Consider the following 21,948-nt stretch of genomic DNA (forward strand, 5'->3'; position numbering starts at 1 on the left):
AAGAGCTTCAGCCATCGTTGTGTTTACAAGACAGGAGGTCATAATACATCCTGTGAGCAGCAACTTCTTCAGGGCAGCCTGGATGCTGCAGTGACTCTGTGTCAGAAAGTGACAAGAAGGTCTTGCTGGACAGGGCTAGCGTGTTAGCATGCTTACTTCAGGAGAAGAGAATTAAGTGACAGAAATAGAAGCAAAACAAGAGATAACACTGTTGTTTTCCACCTCTGGAAACAGCTCTTGGTGAGTGAATGAATGATGTTTGATGCTGAACTCACAATGTTTCTTCTAGACTGGTAAGTAAACAGCTATTAATGCTAATGTTAGCTATGTAGCAATAGCAAAACTTACAAATAACTCGTTTATGACAATAAATGCTTTTTAAAACGCTTGAACCTTTCTGTGAAAAACATGACTCAGGGTTTTATCAGGCAACTGAGCAGGAAAGAAACAATAAGAATAAAGTTTTCTTTTATTAAATGAAGTGTGATAACTGTGGTTCCTTTACTCTTTTACTTACATCTGTTTCACCAATGTCTTGTCATGGTCCAATCAGTTTCAGTTGTAAAAACAAGGGTCAAAATTTTTACCTGGTAGTTCAGAGTTAAACTTTGATAAGACACATTTCTTCTCGACTGGTAAGTAAACAGCTGTTAATACTAACATTAGCTATGTAGCAATAGCAAAACTATATATGTATAAATAGCTCCTTTAAGACAATCAAAACAACAAGTGCTCGGGGGACTGACTCATCCGAATTTTAAACCAATTTAGAATGATGCTTGAAAAAAGGGCAGGTAAAACACTGATCTCTGTATAAACATTTAACTACAGATGAACATACAGATACATAAAAAAAAAACCCAAAAGAAATAAAGCTAAATAAGATACACCCATTAATATTCCCGTTCTGGAAGAACACCAGACAGACATTAGTGAATCACTCCTACAATGAGCACAAAGACACTGAGGAACCCGATCCAACCCAGAACCCAGGGTAAAGAGTCTCAGTGAATGTGGTTTTAAAGGTGTGGAGGTGGACCAGTGAGTCAGAGGAGACTCTGTAGAAGGACAGACAACCAGCAGGACGGTCCACATACACTGCTACTCTGTTAGAGTCAGAGCATGGAGGGAGGTCGACTCTTTTCTTATTGTGACTGACAGAGTAACCATCATCATCCGAGCAGCTCAGACTCCAGGACTGATAAGTCTCTCCAAACCTGCAGTCAAAACTACGCCCTCTCCTTCTGATCCCTCTGTAGGTCACTGATATTTGAACCTTTCCCTCCCACTTGACCTCCCAGTAACTGTGATCAGTCAGACCATCTCTACACAGCAGCTGATGCCAGTGGTCAAATCTCTCGGGATGATAACCATATGACTGCCGCTCTCTCACTGCCACCACTGTCCTGTTGTTGTCAGACAGTTTGAGGTTTCTGTGAGCTGTGTTTCTGTCCAGTGTGAGTTCACAGGCGTCTGATGGAGAGAACAAGACACAACACGCCATCAGTTTATCATCTAATGAACCAGATGGGTTTATTTGTATATACAACTATATACAATAATATAGCAGACAATGAAGTCACACCCCCTCTATATATGCATTGAGGTGAAAGCCACCTTCAAGAATTTCCTCAAAAGGCCTCCGACAAAGAAAGAGATCAGACCAGAGCACAGGCGGACTGGACATGGGGACTACCAGCTCAAATCCCGGTCGGCCGGTGGAGGATCAAAGCATCTATTCAATTTTTTAACATTTTTACCTGCTCCATCAATGTCATTCGTGCGGCCGGTCCTAGCGGATAAGTCCAAGGCTGAATTTCTTTCCCAGTCTGACCATGGAGCCAATACTGGGGCTGGGTTTACCAAGGGGAGAATTCTACGAGCTGCTAAAGAGCTCCAGCTTGACCCAGAACTGTTTTCTCTTCTCCTCGATGTGTAAGTAACTTGATAGGTACATAATATTTCCATATCTATCGTTTACAGAGCCTTTAACAGACTGAGTGTTCATTAGATAAAACATTCAGAAAGACACGCCTTTTGGATCTTCTCTTAAACTGAGAGTTGAATGCAGATACATAAGCTTTTTATTTAAACAGTTTTAACATTAGATGTCTTGTTCTCATGAATCAAAGGACAAACTTACACTTCTTCAGACCAGATTTCAGCCTCTGCTTTCCACCATGTTCCAACCTGGAAGAGGAAACAAAGTCTGAGTGAACCTTCAGAAACTGCTTAGACCAGTACCAGGTCTCTGTCATCATTGATAATCCTCGGGGTTATTTATCTTATTGGAACAATATGCAGTAGTTTTTTTGTGAACTGTGTTTGACTAAAGTGAAGCAGTTCTTCATGTCAAAGTGCAGTCTGCCAAACAGTAATACATTATCCACACAGATCCTGGTCTGACATTAGTTAGGAGGTCAGTCTCAATGGGAACAGGGACTTTCAGCATGTCGGTTACTGTTATCACCAGTGCTGCTTGTCAATGTGACAGAGAAACAATGTCTGAGCTCCTGTAGTCTGTTCATACCTGAGAGTCTCCAGTCTACATTGTGGATCCTCCAGTTCAGCAGACAACAACTTCACTCCTGAGTCTCCTGGATGATTGTAGCTCAGGTCCAGCTCTCTCAGATGGGAGGGGTTCGATCTTAGAGCCAAGGCCAGAGAAGAACAACCTGCCTCTGTGACCTGACAGCCTGACAACCTGGAGACACACAAACGTAACAAGCCCTTCTGGAAAGCCTCACTGTAAATGGTCATCTACTGAACAAATAGTTGTCTACTGACCTGAGAGTTTCCAGGGTACATTGTGTCCTCCCCAGTCCTGTGGAGAGCAGCTTCACTCCTGAATCCTGCAGGTTGTTGTTACTCAAGTCCAGCTCTGTCAGACTAGAGGACTGGGAGTTAAGAACTGAGGCCAGAGCTTCACAGCTTCTCTTTCTCAGGTCACAGTCATTCAGTCTTAAAAAAAGATGCATTAGACAAATGTGAAAACATTAGTCTCTACATTTAATGTGAAAACAGAAGTGGTAGAAAATGCTTTGAAATTAAATATGTGACAATTACATGTCCCTCTTCATAAGTTGGCAAATTGACAATTGTGATACAATTTCTAAGAAATTACCCAAGTTAAGTCCACAATAAACTCTCATACCTAAGAGTGTCCAGTCTACATTGTAAATCCTCCAGTTCTGCAGACAACAGCTTCGCTCCCGAGTCTCCTGGATGATTGTAGCTCAGGTCCAGCTCTCTCAGATGGGAGGGGTTGGAGCTCAGAGCTGAGGCCAGAAAAGAACAACCTTTCTCTGTGACCTGACAGCCTGACAACCTGGAGACACACGCTCATATGAGTAAACTAATAATTTTGAGGTGTGTTATAGTCGTCTGCCTCTATGAGAATATTAACCACCACTGGCTAAGCTCAGTTGTGCTGCTACTAACATTATTGATTATCAGTGTAGAGTACTCAACAATAAAGGCAGAATGAAAGAAAACAATTAATTGTCCTTAAGTTAACTAAAGTAGGACAAAAACTTGTATTCCAGAAGGAAGGCACTACATATTTAAGACTAGTCTAAAAGGTAAAATCCTACAGATTTATTAAATATCTTCTCAAACATTCATCTGTCTGTAAAGCTGCACTGTTAATGCTCAACAAACATTTGTCTCCTGACCTGAGAGTTTCCAGGGTACATTGTGTCCTCCCCAGTCCTGTGGAGAGCAGCTTCACTCCTGAATCCTGCAGGTCGTTGTTACTCAGGTCCAAGTCTTTGAGAGTAGAGGACTGTGAGCTGAGAACTGAGGCCAGAGCTTCACAGCTTCTCTCTGACAGGTGACAGCCATTCAGTCTTAAAAAAGAAGCATAATACACATGTGAAAACATTATATTTAATGTGAATTCTGATTTATTTCATTGTCACATACTGTATAATACACATATAATTACTGGTTATTCCATTAACTTCTTTGGATAGACTGCCACTTTTGTTGGTCTGGATATGGTATTAGTTCACTTTGATCAGTGTTCGATATAATGGGTCAAGTCTTTTAAAAATCAGAATCAGTTAGAGCATGGAGATTCACACGACATATGGAGGGCAGATCAGGGTTTACGTCGTTTTTTACTCCGATCGCTGATAACCCTGACTTTCTCCCGGGAACCTTGGATAGGGCTTTTAAGGGCTGGACAGCTGGGGGTATCTCTTCCCTGGGTGATCTCTTTGATGGTCCTACCCTCATGTCTTTCAGTCAAGTTATGGAAAAATATGGCATATCAAGAAATGATCTTTTTCGTTACTTTCAGGTGAGAGATTTTATTGTAAAGGATACATCTCTGCTCGCTGATACGAGTGTCACACAGATAGAGAAACAAGTACTTCTCTCTCAGGGCCATGCTTCCATTACAAACTTTTATACCGGTCTGAGAGACAGCTCAAATCTCAGCGCTCGGACGCTGGGGGTGGTCTGGGAGAGGGAACTGGGTGTTGTGATTACTGAGGAGATGTGGGAGAAAATCTGGGATAATGCGAGAAGAATAACTGTTTGTAACTGGACAAGAGCGATGCAATTTAAGATACTGCATAGAGCACATGTTGGTCCAAACCGTCTCTCCAAATACAGGAAGGAAGTCTCTCCATTCTGTCTTAAATGTACGACAGAAATTGGTGATCTTTCTCACTGTTTCTGGTCCTGTGTGAAAATACAAAATTATTGGAGTGATGTCTTATTTGAAATGCAAAAGGTTCTGAAGAAGGACCTCGATCTCGACACGGTTTCTCTCCTTCTGGGCCTTCCCAGTGATCATGTGACTGATATGTACCAAAAGAAACTGTATAATGTTATGTCATTCTGTGCCAGGAAAAATATTCTACAGCACTGGATTTCAGATAAACCCCCCTCAGTGGTGGGATGGCACAGGACAATAATGTAATACATACCTCTGGACTTCCTTACCTGTCTTTTGCACTCCAAAACTAATGCCTTTGAAAGAATATGGAGACCATTTCTTGACTATATTAATGTAAACATCTCTGCTATACTGAAAAGGGCATTTATATAAAATGCTCTTGTGTTTTGTTTCTGGGTTGTTGGATTTTTTCTTTCTGTTTTGGTTTCTCTTCTTTCTCGGCTCCCACTGTTTCTCATTCTATACTGTATAATGTACCTGTCACATCTATCTGGAACTGATCCTACGGTTTGGGTTTTTGATTTTTCTGTTGTTGTTCCCAGCTTGTTGTTGTTTTATTATTTTGTCTAGTCTTGTCTTTTGTATGTCTGCTTATTGAAAATTAATAAACACATTAAAAAAAAAAAAAAATCAGAATCAGTGTAACGATCTTATTACTTGAGACTTTGGAGTTTGCAGTTGGGGCTTTTCAGGCCGTCAGAGAGCAGAGTAATTCCAGAGTCATGCAGTTTATTTCTGGTCAGGTCCAATTTCTCCAGACCGTTCGACTTCAAGCTTAGAACTGACGAAATATACCTGCAGCATCTGGCAGTGAGGTTACAGTCACGCAACCTAAAGGGAAAAACAAAATGTCATTTTCAGAAACATTTTCCTCTGTCCTTCAATACTTAATCAACAAGTGCTTCAGAGTAGTTGGGTTTCGTGAAGCCAAATACTTACAAAGCTGTCTTTGCTACTTTGAGCACTGGTACCAGTCTCTCCAGAACTGCATCTGATCTGGAGTATTTCTTCAGGTCAAACAAATCCAGGTCTTCATTTGAGACAAGCAGCACAAAGGCCAGAGCTGACCAATGTGCAGGGGAAATTTTACTAACATCCCCTGAGCTCTGGTACTTTTGGACTTGCTCTACCAGAGACTGGTCACCCAACTCATTCAAGCAGTGGAACAGATTGATACTCTTGTCGGTATAAGACAGTTTCTTGATCTTATTGTGAATGTACTTGATCGTCTCCTGGTTGTTTTGCAGACGTTTTCCTTTGAATCCAAGTTTCTGCTGAAGAAGCTTCAGATTTTTATCCTGCGACAGCCCGAGCAGGAAGCGCAGAAACAAGTCCCATTGTCCATGATCGGTTTTCAAGACCATATTCACAGCATTCTTGTGGAGGAGGATGATAGGAATTTCTCCTCTCACTGGTGTCGCATTCCCCTTTGTCTGACTGGGAAGCAGATTTTCTCCACTATCTATGAAGGTCTGTAATACATACAAAGCTGCAAGAAACTCCTGAACACTTAAATGTACAAAAGAGTAACACTCCTGGCTGTGAAGACCATATTCTTTTCTTATGATCTGTGTACAAACTCCTGAATAAACTGCAGCTTGTTTTGGATCAATTTCACAATCTTTCAGGTTGTCTTCGTAGAAGATTACATTGCCCTGCTGTAGCTGTTCAAATGCCAGCTTTCCCAACTTCATGATCACATCTTTGTCTGCTTCACATTCCTGATAATCCTTCTGTAGTTTGCACTTTGTCTGGATGATCAGGAAGTGTGAGTACATTTCAGTCAAAGTCTTGGGCAACTCACTTTCATGAGTGTGTGTGAGGAGACTCTGGAGAGCCGTGGCTGAAATCCAACAGAACACAGGGATGTGGCACATGATGTACAGACTTCTCAACGGCTTTGACTGAAGATGACTGAAGATCTTCTGAGCCACATCTTTGTCACTAATTTTCTTTTGAAAGTACTCCTCCTTCTGCTCATCATTAAAGCCTCGTACCTCGGTCACTCTGTTGACGAACTCAGGAGGAATCTTACTGGCTGCAGCTGGTCTACTTGTGATCCAGACTGAGGCTTTGTGAAGGAGGTTCCCGTTGATTAAGTTGGTTAGTAGGATGTCGACTGTGGCGGCCTCCGTAACACTGCGGCACATCTCATTATTCATAAAGTCCAAAGGGAATTTGCTTTCGTCCAGGCCGTCGAAGATGAACAAGACACTGGAGTTGTTGTAGTTTGATGTTTCCAAATCCTTCACCTCTTCAAAATTGGAACTTATTAACTCAGTAAGACTCAAACTCTTGTCTTTGATTAAATTCAAGTCTCTGAATGTGAATGGAAATATGTACTGGATGTTTTGATTGGCTGTTCCTTCTGCCCAGTCATGAGTGAATTTCTGCACAGCTACAGTTTTTCCAATGCCAGCAATTCCCTTCGTCAGGACTCTCTGAGGAGGGTTCTCTTCATTGGATGAAGGTTCAAAAATGTTATTGAGGTGAATTTTCTTCTCCTCACTTGTACTCCTTGTACATTCTAATTCAATCACTTCGTGTTCACTATTAACCTCCCCACTGTCTCCTTCTGTGATGTAAAGCTCCGTATAAATCTTGTTCAAAGGTGTAGATCCATCCGCCTTTGTCCCTTGAAACAGATTCTTTGTTTTATTCAGAAGGTAAGACTTGAGTTCAGCCTGGCACCTTTGGATGTCTTCTGAAAGATGAATAAAAATAGAATTATATGAATGATAATCATTTGCTAGTATCATGTAAAGTAAGCATGTGCATGTGGGCAAGGTTTTTTGGACAAACTTGAAACACCAAAGCTGTGTCCAAACTTCAGGGGCCCGCAACCTTTGGAGGCTGCATTTGAAGACTGATTGCGTCGCTTTGTCATGACCAGGCTAACGAGAAACACAGGCTTCTTTCCCCAGGCAACGAAGACTCCAACAGATGGATCCTTCATGGCCAGACCTGTCCCAAGAGTCATTGCGTGCCGGTATGTGTTGTCAAAGTTGCTAGGCCACAGGAGCCGCGCTTTGTGACGCAATGGTAAGGGCGGGCACAGCTGGTGATGCAAATGCGCCGTTGGCAAAACCGTCTAATTATGGTTCAGTTCAGTGCAGCTGCCCCTGCAACCTTGGAAGGATGCAGCCCCTGAATTGGGACACAGCTCAAATATACAGAAACTACAAAAAAATTTCTAACCTCTAGGTCCTATCTTAACTGTTTGGTAACCATGGTAATTAGGTTTAGGACCTATATAGGCAAAAATCCATTACAGATGTCAAAGTTCTGATACTAACTTCAGGTAGGAAAAGTGTATTACAGAAGCTTCCTAACTTCCCAAAACCTTGAATAAACGCTCCAAACTTTAGGATAACCGTTAAACTGTCCTAACTGTAACCTTTTATATCACTTACCAAACTTGTTTAATTCATATGGCAACTTTTTTTATTGCTTTTACACAACTGATAAAAACTCAGCAGGCGGAACTTGTACCTTATTGGAGAGGCCGATCCGGCGACATGATGAGATTCCTTCTTCTCTACAACACCTTTATAACAATTCACGCTGGGTAAATTCTACTTGTGGAAAAGTGAAGTAAAAGCAGTAGCAACTCTTTTTCTTTTTGTCCTTAGACTGTGAAAAGCATGTTACCTTCAGTTTCGGGGGAAACATCAGTCTCATCTGTCCTGGCAGGAAGTTGGACTGAAAGAGAAACATACAACGGCTCTTGAGGAACACACAAAATGACTAAATGGGTTTTGTTCAATTTTAGGCAATTACACTATTAAAAATAATAATGTATTTGATTTATAAATTCAGGGGGGAAACATTTACCGTATGTGTTGTTGACAGTTAGATCTCTTTTCACATGAACACCGGTAAACTGAGGTGCGCTGACGAAACCTCCACTGTGGGAGGTGATCGTCATGTTCCCTGTTTTCTTCTGAGTTATAGCTGAATGAGAACAGATAAAATGATCAGAAGCCAGGAACGACAACTTAATTTCCTTTTGTCAACACCCGACCTTTCCTATATTCACAGCACTGGCTCTGGAGCCCACTCAGGGATGAAAGATGACGACTAAAGATATTGTCAAATGTTGGAGGAAACACTTTGATGAACTCCTGAATCTGATGAACATGTGCTCTGCAGAAGACGTAGAATTTGAAAGCTAAAGGGAAGCCACGAGGTATTAAAACGGTGAAGAATGCCCACTGAGGTTGCACATTTACGGAGCCCAGTTTTTTTATACTGGGCTGCTTCTTATAAGACATAATAGTTAATTCCCTCAAGCATGACCAGCTGTGGTAATAAATGATTAAACTGGCGACAGAAGTGCCAAGAAGTGAAACAAGGAAGTGGTGAGTGCCGGACGCATAGTCTGTGCACCCTGAGCAAATAGTTTTTCTGATTTCCACAGAATTAACAAATACTTTATTTCCACATTCACACATTTATTTGTCGTCATGTAATTTTTTACTATTCTCTTTTGCTTTTGTTTTTTTGCCCACAAAAAAATTCCTCCCGAACATCATTCCACAAACTCATAATGTTTTACACCGTTTTTTTTGCCCCACATTCATCAGACTAACACTCATCAATATGGTTAACCAGTTTCAGTTAGTCTGTCGTACAGTTAATAGTCAGTTCACTTATTTCTTTCTGCTTCATACAAACCTCCTACAGGAATAACTGTGGCTGTTTGTCCTGATGTTTTAAAGTCAGTATAATAAACTGTGATACTGAGGAAAGAAAAACCACCATCTTACCACACTGTGATGCTGCTGGATCATCATCTTGGTCGGTTGTTATCCAGTTTCCCATTCTGCATTCCTTCACCCAACTCCACTGACTTCAGGGGTAAAGAACAAACACTCCACAGAAATGAATGCAATATCACAAAGCCTCCTCCTGCATTTGTATATCCACTTCAGTTTCCCGTAAACTCAGCTGTCAGCAATGAGAGAACAAAGCTCATCAGCACATCCATCTGTGGTTAATATTAACTCTAGAGTTCATTTAAGCACATGAAGCAGAAATGAAAGTCAAATTTGACCATGTGAGGGAGGGGGAAGTGTTCTGTTCTGTTACCGCCCATAATACTCACTTACTACTAATAAAGTTTTCGTCCATTTCAAATGTCTTGGTATCTCAATGAATCATAATGGCTCATTTTAAAATTTCCACTCTGTGTAAACAGGAATCCGGAGCTGCTTGTTAGTAAATGTATTGAAGTGAGTACAAACTACAAATAAAAGGTAGGGTATTAAAAGACAAATAAAAATAAAGACAAAATTATAAAGATGAAATAATAAAACAATAAAAGAGAGGAGATATGTGAAGTGATTAACAAAATCAAAACTATCTACAGGTACATCGAATTTTCTACATTTCTTGTTTCAGTATTATTATTCAATATTTCTCTTTGTCTTCCTGTCTTCGGTGTTTCCTCAATGCAACTTTATGAGGTTCATGAAAGCGTTTCCTCAGTTCCTCTTTTTGTCTTCTTGTTATTGTTTTTATTTATAATTCATTCATTCATGTGTCAGTGTGTGTGTGGACGGGGTTGCGGGGATTGTTTTTATTGCTTTTATTTTGTAAAGCACTTTGTGTTACATTGTTTGTATGAAAAGCACTTTACAAGTAAATGTTAAATAAAATTAAATGTTATATGCATGTAAATTCTGCGGGCTTTAAATTGACATGGTAGAAAAACCACACGGTAAATTTCTAAGTATATCTAAAAGCTTAAAATGAGAACTTGTAGTACCATGGTCTATGAGGAGATGGGAGGATACTTGGCTCATGTTGCAGTCAAAGAGAATTACTGGTTTCTGGGCGAGGCCGCTTGAAGATACTGAACTCAGATTAGAGGTTTCTGCCACAACTTCACCTACTTCTAAAGGGGTGAAGACTCCAGCAACACTTGCAGTACACAGAACAACTTTATTGTTTGATTGACGTGTTTCAGTTAGTGGCCTTCACCCGGGTCATCACAAAAAGTTAGTAGGGTGGGGATGAGACAGAAAAAATAAAACATATCAGCCAATGGGGCTTCTACAAACACACACACTTTCTAGGAAACATTATTTAGTGCTAAGTCACATTTAACAGTCTGCGACACACGGATAATATAACTTAACGTTACCTTACCGGCTTAAATGGCTGGTAGCTAGCTAGCTTGAAAATTCTACCATTGTACCTTGATGTCAAGATGTGTACAGGTTGGTAGGTCTGTAATTACAACATTACAGTACCACTTACATATTGATATACCCATAATAATGATCAAATGATTGAAGTACAATTTGTTGCAAATATGCAGCAAATTTACTTGTAATGGAGTATTTCTGTTGCTCTCGTGTGTAATAGGAGCAGGCCGGAGGACGTCCTGTCCACCGTCCAGCTGGACGTCCAGCAGGTGTCTCAGGGACTCACACCTGGTCTGAGGGACCTGGAGCAGCTCAGAAAGTCTCTGGATGAAAATCTACGTTTATAAATCTTCTTTGAAAACACCAGTTTTTTTTAAAGGGTGGAGAGTATCTAAAAACATTATGAGAAAAAAAAAAAAAAAAAAAAATTCCTTTTTCGGTTTTAATCCCCTGGTGTGTTTGTTGTGGAGAGGAGGAAACTCTGTGGATCATTCAGCTGCAGATAAAAACCTGCTGAACGTCTGGTTCATGAGCGATCAGAGAAACAATCAGAACAAAGGTTAGCATCAGCCTCAGCTCCGACTCTTCCCTGAGTCTCTGTCCTCCGTACAGCGTCACTCAGACTCTGACTTTAAATGTCAAACTGCTTCATTCAGTGTTTTTAACGGTTAGAATCACCGGGTCTGTTTGATTTCCTGAACCACTGACACTGAAGGAATCCAAACCAGGAGGAGCTTAAGGTAACGGTAGTGAAGACAACAACTCCCATGATCCCACGCTATTTCATGACATCACCCATCATTCAGTGTCACTGTTCAGATGTTTGATCACTCCTTCACCTTCAGTTCTTCCAGTTTGAAACGTTTGTCCTTCAGTAAATGGGACACCAGCCTCCGACCTGCGTCTCCTGGATCTCTCTTGCTCAGCTCCAGCTCTCTGAGGTGTGAAGTGTTCGACCTCAGAGCTGAGGCCAGAGCCTCACAGCTGCTCTCTGTGCACTCTAACAACCTGAGGGTGAACCACATCCTTTTAATACCACAGTAACGGAAAACACTACTTTCTTTTTGGCTGTCAGGTGACATAAATTATATTTATTATTTCACAGAACTAGTGACCAGAGAAAAAATAACAGAAAAGTTGTTTTTAGCATTGATCTAAATAAAACTGTCTGAGAAGTCTCACCTCAGTACCTCCAGTCTACACTCAGGTGTACTCAGCCAATCAGAGAGCACCGTCAGCCCCTCATCCATCAGGCGGTTGAAGCTCAGGTCGAGTTCTTTCAGGGCAGAGAGACCACTGAGGGCGAGGCTCAAAGGCCGACAGCTGGCCGTCGTTAATGTGCAGCATTTCAGGCTGGAAGGAGACATTTAAATACAGTTTTCAGATCTTTTAGTGGAAATGTATCAGACAGATTCATTGATTAGAGTTAGTTAGTTTCAATAAAGTTTCTGGTCTCCATATGATCAGTCTGGATGATTTCGATGATTCACTGACCTGCACTTTAGCACAGAAACAACAAAATTTCCTTGTTTCCACACGGAAATAAAAGAATCTAATGAGCAAATGGCCGTGAAACATTCATTCTCCCCAGAGCTTCATCCATGTCTCTGATTAATAAAGTTGGCAACACGTGACTCTAAGTCCTCCAATAATTATGAGCATTTATAAGCAACATGTGGTCAACAGTGGTCAATAACACACTATACTGTAGTTGTAAGCAGATTTAAATGTTTATTAATGTATTTGTTAACAACTATAAATCTTCCTGTGGACACCCACAAGTGAAGGCTGATGTTTAAACTGATTATCATGACAATATAGTAAAACATAGATGTAAAATAAAGAAAAAGTTATGATCATGTATGTGTGTACAACTACATTATAGTGTAGTTGTGAGTATTAATGTGATAAGGGCGTCATATACCTAATAAAACTACCTCTGCCTGAATGTGAGACAGATAACAGCCACAACACTCACTTTAGTGTCTCCAGACGACAGTGCGGATCTGCCAACAGCTCAGTCAGGTTTTCGACACCGCGGTCTCTGAGGTCGTTTCTCGCCAGATCCAGAACTCTCAGGTGGGCGGGGTTTGACTTCAGATTGGAGACCAGCGCAGCACAGCCCTTCTCTGTGAAGCGACAGCCAGCCAGTCTGTTGGGAAGAACAGTTTTAACTTAAGGGTGGTAACATGCAGTGGCAGTGACTTGAGCTCCACAGAGTCTCCATCCATCCATCCATCCATCCGTTTTCTTCCACTGATGCTGGTCTTAGTCACAATTGCAGCAGCCATGTCCTCCAAGTCCTCCTGGGGGAAGCAGCTTTCTTCTTCTTCTTCTTATTCAATAGTGTTTAACGGCAGCTGGCATCTGAGTAGTTGCATTGCTGCCACTTTTCGGTATCATTCAGCTCCTACATTGTCCGGTCTACTAGATCTTTTTCATTTGCCTGCCCTCAGTTCACAATCATTTTCAGTTTGTCTCTTTGTTGTTCCAGAAATCATGTGTTCCTGAGAGTTTCTGGACTTGTTCCTGGACCTGTTTCACTCCCGTTCATGTGTTCACCTGTTTTCTTGTTTACCTGCCTGCCAGCCCATATTTTTGCCTGCACTGCCTGTAAGTTTGAATTTCGACAATTAAAGCACTTGACTGTTCCTGCCTGCCTCTGCCAACCCTGGGCATGACAGTGGAGAGTCTGATTGGTTACCTGAGATCTAGACTAACTTAGCAACCACTGCACATTTAGCAGCGTGTGTCTGGTGTCTCATCACTTTAAGTATGAGGACTGTCTCACCTCAATGCTTCCACTTTGCAGCTTGGATCCCTCAGTAGAGCAGCAATCTCCGTCACTCCGACATCACCCAGATTGTTCGCTCCCAGATCCAACTCCCTCAGGTGGGAAGGGTTCGAAGCCAGAGCTGAGGCCAGAGCTGCAGAACATTTCTCTTCTAGGTTCGTCTTAAAAAGCCTTTAGAAAAACAATAGATGTTGTACAGTCTTATTTTTCAAAGTCCCAAAGGTTGCCTAGTCTTGTTTGGTTTGCATGCCAACACAGCTTGAAAGTGTTGTTTTCCTTTTTACTAAACACTGTGGTCATAGTCAGTGCTAACTGTTTAGGAAGGAGTAAGCAAGACATCCACTGCCTCTATAGCACGATGATGTTTCCAGCTGCTTCTTTTCACCTGCCAGAGAAGCTAGCCGGCTAACAGCTAGCCTTCCACCATCAAAAGTTAAACTAGCGTGACTCATAACTCTTATTTACCCGTATTCTATTAGCTATCAAGCTAGTCATCAGTCCACAATGTAGTTAGCTGGGCTTAGTTGAGAGCAGAAAGTTAGAGGTGGTAAAATGTCTTTTAGAGCCTTAATATGTAGTGACTGGTACCGGTTTGATGATGAGTGTGTGTCCTTTGCCTTTGCCAAAGCTTACCATAATCTCTCCAGCTGGCAGTCGGGATGCTTCAGAAAGCCAGAGAGCTGAGAACCTGCCTGGCCTTTAAAACTGTTTCTGCTCAGATCCAGGTTTTTCAGATGAGATGGGTTCAAGCTGAGAGCTGAAGCCACAGGTTCGAGTCCATCGTTTGTAATGCCACAGTCACATAACCTGCAGACAAGATAGACACCCAGTTTTTGGTCAACTATTGGCGAGGTGGTCCTAAAATTTGCTCCTGAAATTAAGGGTCCCCAGAGGATGAATCATACTCGGCCCTTTACACCACCATCAGGGTGAAATTCACATTTCTAAACAAGAAGTGTACAAGCAGATTGCTATGAAGGGTCCTGATTCCTTCCCTGCTCTTATTATGAAGATGTTAAAGGTACCGTGTGTAGTCTTTAATCGCTACGAAACAGTTTTTTTCTATGAGTGGGTCCTTGGTTTGTTTGCCTCGTCCATGTACACAAGAACGCACCCTTAGAGTAGCAAAATCATACCTTGTTAACATCTTACCTCAGTGTTTCCAAAGAACACTTGTTGAGAACTTCTGAAAGCAGCTTCACTCCTTCATCCTGAATTTTATTCTTGCTCAGGTCCAGCTCTTTCAAGGTTGAAGTCAGACCACGGGCCAGAAACACGCATCCTTTGTTTGTAATACTACATTCGTTCAAACTAAACAAAAGGAAACAAAAGGCACATTTATTGGTTTTCTACACTGTGGACAGAGTAGAAAAGAGAGACTGGAAATGGACATGATCACTGATGTAAAATCTGCTCCATGACAGAAAAGAAAGATGATTACTTTCCATTTCTGTGTCCTACAGTTGTTATTGCTTGTTTCATACATAAGTATGCAGTGCATCTGTGAATTGCTACCTAACATGAAGGATGATTTTACCTGAGTCTTTGGAGTTTGCAGTTGGGGCTTTTCAGGCCGTCAGAGAGCAGCTTGATTCCAGGGTCGTGCAGTTTATTTCTGGTCATGTCCAACTTCTCCAGACCAGAAGACTTCAAGTTGAGAACTGATGAAATATACCTGCAGCATCTCTCAGTGAGGTTACAGTCACTCAACCTAAAAGGGAAAAATAAAATGACTTGACATTTTGCACTTTCACATTTTACTCTCCATATTTAAACACAGTAGTTGGGCTTTTTGATACCAAATACTTACAAAGCTGTCTTTGCTACTTTGAGCACTGGTACCAGTCTCTCCAGAACTTCATCTGATCTGGAGTATTTCTTCAGGTCAAAGACGGCCAGGTCTTCATTTGAGACAAGCAGCACAAAGGCCAGAGCTGACCAATGTGCAGGGGAAATTTTACTAACATCCCCTGAGCTCTGGTACTTTTGGACTTGCTCTACCAGAGACTGGTCACCCAACTCATTCAAGCAGTGGAACAGATTGATACTCTTGTCGGTATAAGACAGTTTCTTGATCTTCTCGTGAATGTACTTGATTGTCTCCCGGTTGCTCTGCGGACGTCTGTCTTTGAATCCAAGTCCTTTCTGAAGAAGCTTCTGATTTTTATCCTGCGACAGCCCGAGCAGGAAGCGCAGAAACAAGTCCCATCGTCCATAATCACTGACCAAAGCCTCATTCACAGCATTCTTGTAGAGGAGGATGATAGGAATTTCTCCTGCCTCACTAGCCACTCTCACGCTCGTTCTGCTCTGAAGCAGATTTTCTCCACTATCTATGAAGGTCTGTAATACATACAAAGCTGCAAGAAACTCCTGAACACTTAAATGTACAAAAGAGTAAATCTCTTTTTTGTGAAGACCATATTCTTTTCTTATGATCTGTGTACAAACTCCTGAATAAACTGCAGCTTGTTTTGGATCAATTTCACAATCTTTCAGGTCGTCTTCGTAGAAGATTATATTACCCTTCTTTAGCTGTTCAAATGCCAGCTTTCCCAACTTCATGATCACATCTTTGTCTGCTTCACATTCCTGATAATCCTTCTGTAGTTTGCGCTTTGTCTGGATGATCAGGAAGTGTGAGTACATTTCAGTCAAAGTCTTGGGCAACTCACTTTCATGAGTGTGTGTGAGGAGACTCTGGAGAGCAGTGGCTGAAATCCAACAGAACACAGGGATGTGGCACATGATGTACAGACTTCTCAACGGCTTTGACTGAAGATGACTGAAGATCTTCTGAGCCACATCTTTGTCACTAATTTTCTTTTGAAAGTACTCCTCCTTCTGCTCATCATTAAAGCCTCGTACCTCGGTCACTCTGTTGACGAACTCAGGAGGAATCTTACTGGCTGCAGCTGGTCTACTTGTGATCCAGACCAAAGCGTGGTGCAGCAGTTTCCCGTTCATTAAGTTTGTTAGTAGGGTATCTATTGTTGTTGTCTTTGTAACACTGCGGCACATCTCATTAGTCTTAAAGTTCAAAGGGAATTTGCTTTCGTCCAGGCCGTCGAAGATGAACAAGACATGGGAATCATTGTAGTCTGACGTTTCCAAATCCTTCACCTCTTCAAAATAGTAACCTATTAATTCAGTAAGACTGAAACTCTTGTCTTTGATTAAATTCAAGTCTCTGAATGTGAATGGAAATATGTACTGGATGTTTTGATTGGCTGTTCCTTTTGCCCAGTCATGAGTGAATTTCTGCACAGCGACAGTTTTTCCAATGCCAGCAATTCCCTTCGTCAGGACTCTCTGAGGAGGGTTCTCTTCATTGGATGAAGGTTCAAAAATTTCATTGAGGTGGATTTGCTTCTCCTCACTTGTACTCCTTGTACATTCTAATTCAATCACTTCGTGTTCACTATTAACCTCCCCATTGCCTCCCTTTGTGATGTAAAGCTCCGTATAGATCTTGTTCAAAGCAGTTGATGATTCATCCTCGTCTATCCCTTGAAACAGATTCTTTGTTTCATCTAGAAGGTAAGACTTAAGTTTTGCTTGGCACCTTGGGACGTTTTCTGAAAGATGAATAAAAGTATAGTTATATGCATTTCATTTATTATCTTATTTTCTTCCAAGTTAGCAAATACTGCAGGTTTTCAGACAAACTCAAACAAAGCCCAAGAACCAGACCTGAACCATATCTGTTGCAGATAAAGTAAAAGGTACAGATGACAGGGAAGAACAGAAAAACAGGTGATGGTCAGTAACTCAATAACCAGTAACTGTGTCAACTCTACAACACCTTCATAACAATTAACTCCAAGTATGTTATACTAGCAGCAAAGTGCAGTAAAAGTAGTAGTGTTTTTTAGTGTCATTAGACTGTGAAAAGCATGTTACCTTCAGTTTTGGAAGAAACAGCGTCAGTCTCATCTGTCCTGGCTGGATGTTGGACTGAAAGAGAAACATTGAACATCTTTTGAGAAACACGCGATTAATAAAATGCAATTTCGTTCAATTTTAGGTAATTACATCATAACACATAATAATGTATTTGATTTATAAATGAAAGGAAACTTTTACCATATGTGTTGCTAACATTGACAGTTAGATCCCTTTTCACATGAACTCCAGCAAACTGAGGTGTGCTGACGACACCTCCACTCTGGGCCGTGACTGTCATATTTCCATTTTCAATCTTAGGTAAAGCTGAATGAGAACAGACAAAATGATTTCCTTTTGTTAACTAAATATTATATTATATATTTCATTTTATATTTGTAAACAAATAAAGCTCAGTAAAAATGTGACATGGGGGACTGATACACATGCAACTTTAAATGAACCAGACAACATTGGTTGGACTTTTCTTGACTTGGAAGGCGAAATTGTTCAACATGTAAAAGAGATCCAAGGCCGGCTGTGGCTCAGGAGGTAGGCGGGTTGTCCACTAACTAGAAGGTTGGTGGTTCGATCCCCGGCTCCTCCAGGCCGCGTGTCGAAGAATCATTGGGCTAGATACTGAATCCCTAATTGTTCTAATTCCATCAGTGTATGAGTGTGATGTATGAATGTGAGTGAAAGGGGGGAAAGTGGCAAGTATTGTAAAGCGCTTTGAGTGAAAAACGCTATATAAGTGCAAGTCCATTTACCATTTACCATCAACTTACGAGTGAGGAACCTACTACAGTCTACTACTACGAGTGCAGTAGGAGACCTTGGTAATCAAGTAAACAAGTGCAATAGCTTGTTCCACCATCAGGGAACCACAGTCTGGACTGAGATTGTCTCTCATGTGCAGGGATGGTAATGTCAGACAACATTCCTTTGAGGAACACAGTGGCCGAGAATGAGCATAAAGCTGTTGAGTTCAAGTAGATAGGTGCAGAAAAAGAAGTTCCTCTGAGGGCATCATTAGAGAATTTGATGTCATGGGTAGCCAGTGTAGGTCCATGAGAAGCAGAGTGACATGTGCCCTATTGGGCTGATCGAAGACCAGACGGGCCTTCCATTCTGGACCATCTGCAAGGGTTTCACTGTGCACAAAGGAAGGTCCAACAGTAGTAGAGGCGAGAGATAACCATGGCCTGGACCAAAAGCTGGGTGGCGTACTGAGTCAGGATGCAGATAGATGCAACACGGTCAGAGAAGGATAGCTGGTCATCAAACATGACACCCAGGTTTATTGCGACCTTGGCTGGAGTAAGGGATTTATAGGTGATTTTGATATTGACACTGTGGTGGATAGACTGGACAATTAGGTCGTTTCAGTGGAGTGGCCAGTCTTAAGGTCCAACTGATTTGGATCAAGGAGATTGTTGATAGTTCTCCACTTGAGCAGGGTCAGTTAGGAGTTACCTGAGCCTGTTTGAGTACAGTGGGAAATGTTGCCAGAGCCAGCCATAGCATTTATCATATGTGACTGCTGGCACAATGTTAGGAGGGTTTGTAGGAAAGGGGTCCACTGCCCCCGGTAGGATCACCATAGGCCAAGAAGAGGGAGACCAGAGCCCTCTCCTGGAGCCAGGGCTGTGAGAACTGTGACTGCCTCAGGGGTGGACCTATACCCATCGAGCTCAGTCATGCTCAGCCTGAAGAGATGACATGGGACGCCTTGGTGTCCACCACTCACAAGACTGGACGAAAGGGTTGGGTGAACTGCCAAATGGGTACCAAACGAAGGCAGGAACCATGTCATGCTGAGTCAGGGTATTAATGACATAGAAGTTGGAGTGGTACCAACTAGATATAGATGAGTTTATCTCTTTGAACAGCACTGGCTCTACAATAAAACTTATTGACATGGTATAAGAGGGTCATCTCTATTCAGGGTTGCAGAGGAAAGCTCTGACTGTTGTCTGTGCTTATGAAGTTTCTGGCTGGGGGTCCAGGCGAGGGCACCATCTGGAGATTCTATTGTTCTTCTGGGGGACTTTGACGTTCATGTGGGAAAATTTAGAGAAATCTGCAGGTGGGTGACTGGGCGGAGTGGCCTGCCTGATCTCAACCTGTGTTTTATTATTGGTGGACTTTCCTCTTTGATAAAGTTTATAGCTTATAGTTATGGCTGGCTTAGGCTTGCCTGAACAGTTCCTTAGTTATGATGCTATAAGCCTAGACTGCTGGGGGACTTGCCATGATGAACTGAGCTCCCCTCTACTCCTCTCTTTCTCCATCTGTACTGATTCATATCCCTTTAATACATCTTACTAACTTGACTTCTTCTCTCTCCTGTAGTTGTGTGTTTTCTCATCTCTTTTCTCCTGTTGCTCTCTGCAGGTATTTCTGTCTTGTGCCTGGTTCTGCTTGAGGTTTCTTCCTGTTAAAAGGGTTTTTTTCTTTGCTATTGTTGCCAATTGATTGCTCATGAGGTAAAATTGGGTCTCTGCAAATAACATTGTATAGAGTACAGTCTAGACTTGCTCTATATGAGAAGTGCCCTGACATGTCTCGTGTTATGATTTGGCATCATAAAAACTAAATAAAAAAAACAACAACAATGAAATAAAGCTGACTTAACTTGTCTGGGACTCTCAACAAAAACACAATTGTGTTTGCTGGGTTCAGACCTGCAAACACAATTTTGTTTGCAGTTTCCTGCAGATTAACAATTGTTAATCTGCAGGAAACTGCAGATTAACCACAGAGAGGAAACTTGCTGCTGAGTCAGAGTTTGTCTTTGTACACTTCTGAAACCTTCCACTGTTTTAACAACTAACACTAACACTGAAAACAAACAACATCTTGCCCTGCTGACTGGAGAAGACTATGCAACTTGAGCTAATTAGACTGTAAAATATGCATTCTAGTTTGAAAGTCAATAAATGTCACTTATTTGGCTACTCAAATTTTGTTGTTAGACACGGGACAAATCCTTACTTGTAACTTCACTGTGCAGAATGATGTATGTCCAGAGTTTTAACCTACTGTTTCTCTGAGCTCCAAGTTTAAAACCTGGATATAACTGTAGGATTTGTGACATCACAACTGGTTTGGAAACCAATGACGGATGCAACAGGTTTGATGTGGGAGATCAAAGCCTCCAGGACACAAACAAACACTACGAATGGACTTGATGAAATCTGTCATCTGTATTTCACTGAATGAGAGATGATTGGTGTAATGTTAGTGTAACTTTTAATGACGAATGCTTTTGTGGGGGAAAAAATCTAAAGACTAAAGAAGTGCACAGTGGCTTAAACTGTTAAACTGTTTCTTTTCCCTCAGATGTCAAAAATGTGAAGAGGTGTGGGTGGAGACATGGCTGGTGTAAACAGCTGTAAGGATTAAAACGGAAGAAGTGAGATATGATCATGAATTCCCTCAGACACAGCCTACCGTGGTTGTACTATTAAATGATAAAGCTGGCAGTACAACTACCAGGAACTGAGGTTTTTATTTGCATGCTTACACATTTATTTTTATTCATGCAAATATTTGACATAGACACACAAGCTGTGAAATTCCCTCTCAGCATCATTCCACAAACTCAATGATTTAGATGCTTTTGTCCCTCAATCATAACTTGGTGAACCAGTTGCAGTCAGTCTGGTTTACACTCTCCTGGCCAGACAGGTTGGGTCACATCAACTGTCTTACAGTTACTGTAGTAACTATAGTCTGACCAATTGCTTCAGACAGAGCTGTTCATGTCTTTGCTGCAGCAATAATCCATAATCAGTTATATTTAATCAGTAAAGAAAAAACAAATCTTACCACACTGTGATGCTGCTGGATCCACAGCCCAGCCAGCAAAGTAAGTAATCCAGTTTCCCATTCTGCATTGCTTCTCCCAACGCCACCAACTTCAGGAGTAAAGAACAAACAAGCCACAGAAAATAATAAAAGTAGTTTTATATCACAAAGCCTCCTGCATTTCCATTCCCACCTCAGTTTCCTCTAGTCCCAGTTATATGAGAGAAAAAAGAGCCCATCCCTCTGTAGTTAATATTAACTTCAGAGTTCGTGTACGTGGAGCTGAAATGAAACTTGCTTCCGTCTCTGTTAATGTCAGCTGTACTTGCCTTTGTTGACAAGAGATTGCAGGAAGTGGTTCTGCTTTGTGTTCACACCCATTATTACTCATCCTACCCCATCAGTGCAAAACACAGATGTCTGCATCTCTTTTCTCCCAGTTCAACAGAAAATAAAATACTCTTATAGAAATTTTTTAATGTCATTTAAGTCCTGACCTAACCAAGACTTGCAATCTTATATCTAGCTGTAAAGTCTTATTGATCTTGTTCTGAGAAAATACTGTGTGACTCTGTATGATGAGGATGTAACCATACAACATGAAATATCAAGAGACA

At 41.4% G+C, this 21,948-nt stretch overlaps 1 protein-coding gene across 1 annotated transcript; it reads right to left on the reverse strand.

The window, feature by feature from the left end:
- Positions 1–318: 318 nt before the first annotated feature.
- On the reverse strand, positions 319–21,637 carry LOC111232931. The gene is made up of 22 exons (XM_022760639.1): positions 21,353–21,637; positions 17,720–17,845; positions 17,537–17,590; positions 15,444–17,211; positions 15,171–15,344; positions 14,786–14,944; positions 14,267–14,440; positions 13,631–13,804; positions 12,818–12,991; positions 12,022–12,192; positions 11,671–11,847; positions 9,457–9,539; positions 8,522–8,641; positions 8,339–8,389; positions 5,627–7,391; positions 5,345–5,518; positions 3,675–3,848; positions 3,155–3,328; positions 2,788–2,961; positions 2,531–2,704; positions 2,144–2,190; positions 319–1,473 (listed from the first exon to the last, which is right to left on the reverse strand). Exons 1-22 carry the CDS (start codon positions 21,411–21,413, stop codon positions 944–946), a joined length of 6,678 nt encoding a protein of 2,225 aa, XP_022616360.1. The 5' UTR covers positions 21,414–21,637; the 3' UTR covers positions 319–943.
- Positions 21,638–21,948: the final 311 nt, after the last annotated feature.

The sequence above is a fragment of the Seriola dumerili genome, unplaced genomic scaffold (assembly GCF_002260705.1).
Source record: "Seriola dumerili isolate Sdu_G_001 unplaced genomic scaffold, Sdu_1.0 BDQW01000349.1, whole genome shotgun sequence".
In the NCBI taxonomy this organism is placed as follows: Eukaryota; Metazoa; Chordata; class Actinopteri; order Carangiformes; family Carangidae; genus Seriola; species Seriola dumerili.

Excerpts from the sequence above, each read along its gene's own strand:
- LOC111232931 (XM_022760639.1), bottom strand. The coding sequence starts at position 21,413 with ATGGGAAACTGGATTACTTACTTTGCTGGCTGGGCTGTGGATCCAGCA. Across the intron at positions 12,193-12,817 it reads TGTCGTCTGGAGACACTAAA|CCTGAAATGCTGCACATTAA; the intron begins GTGAGTGTTGTG and ends GTCTCCTTCCAG. Across the intron at positions 8,390-8,521 it reads AACTGTCAACAACACATACG|TCCAACTTCCTGCCAGGACA; the intron begins GTAAATGTTTCC and ends TTTCTCTTTCAG.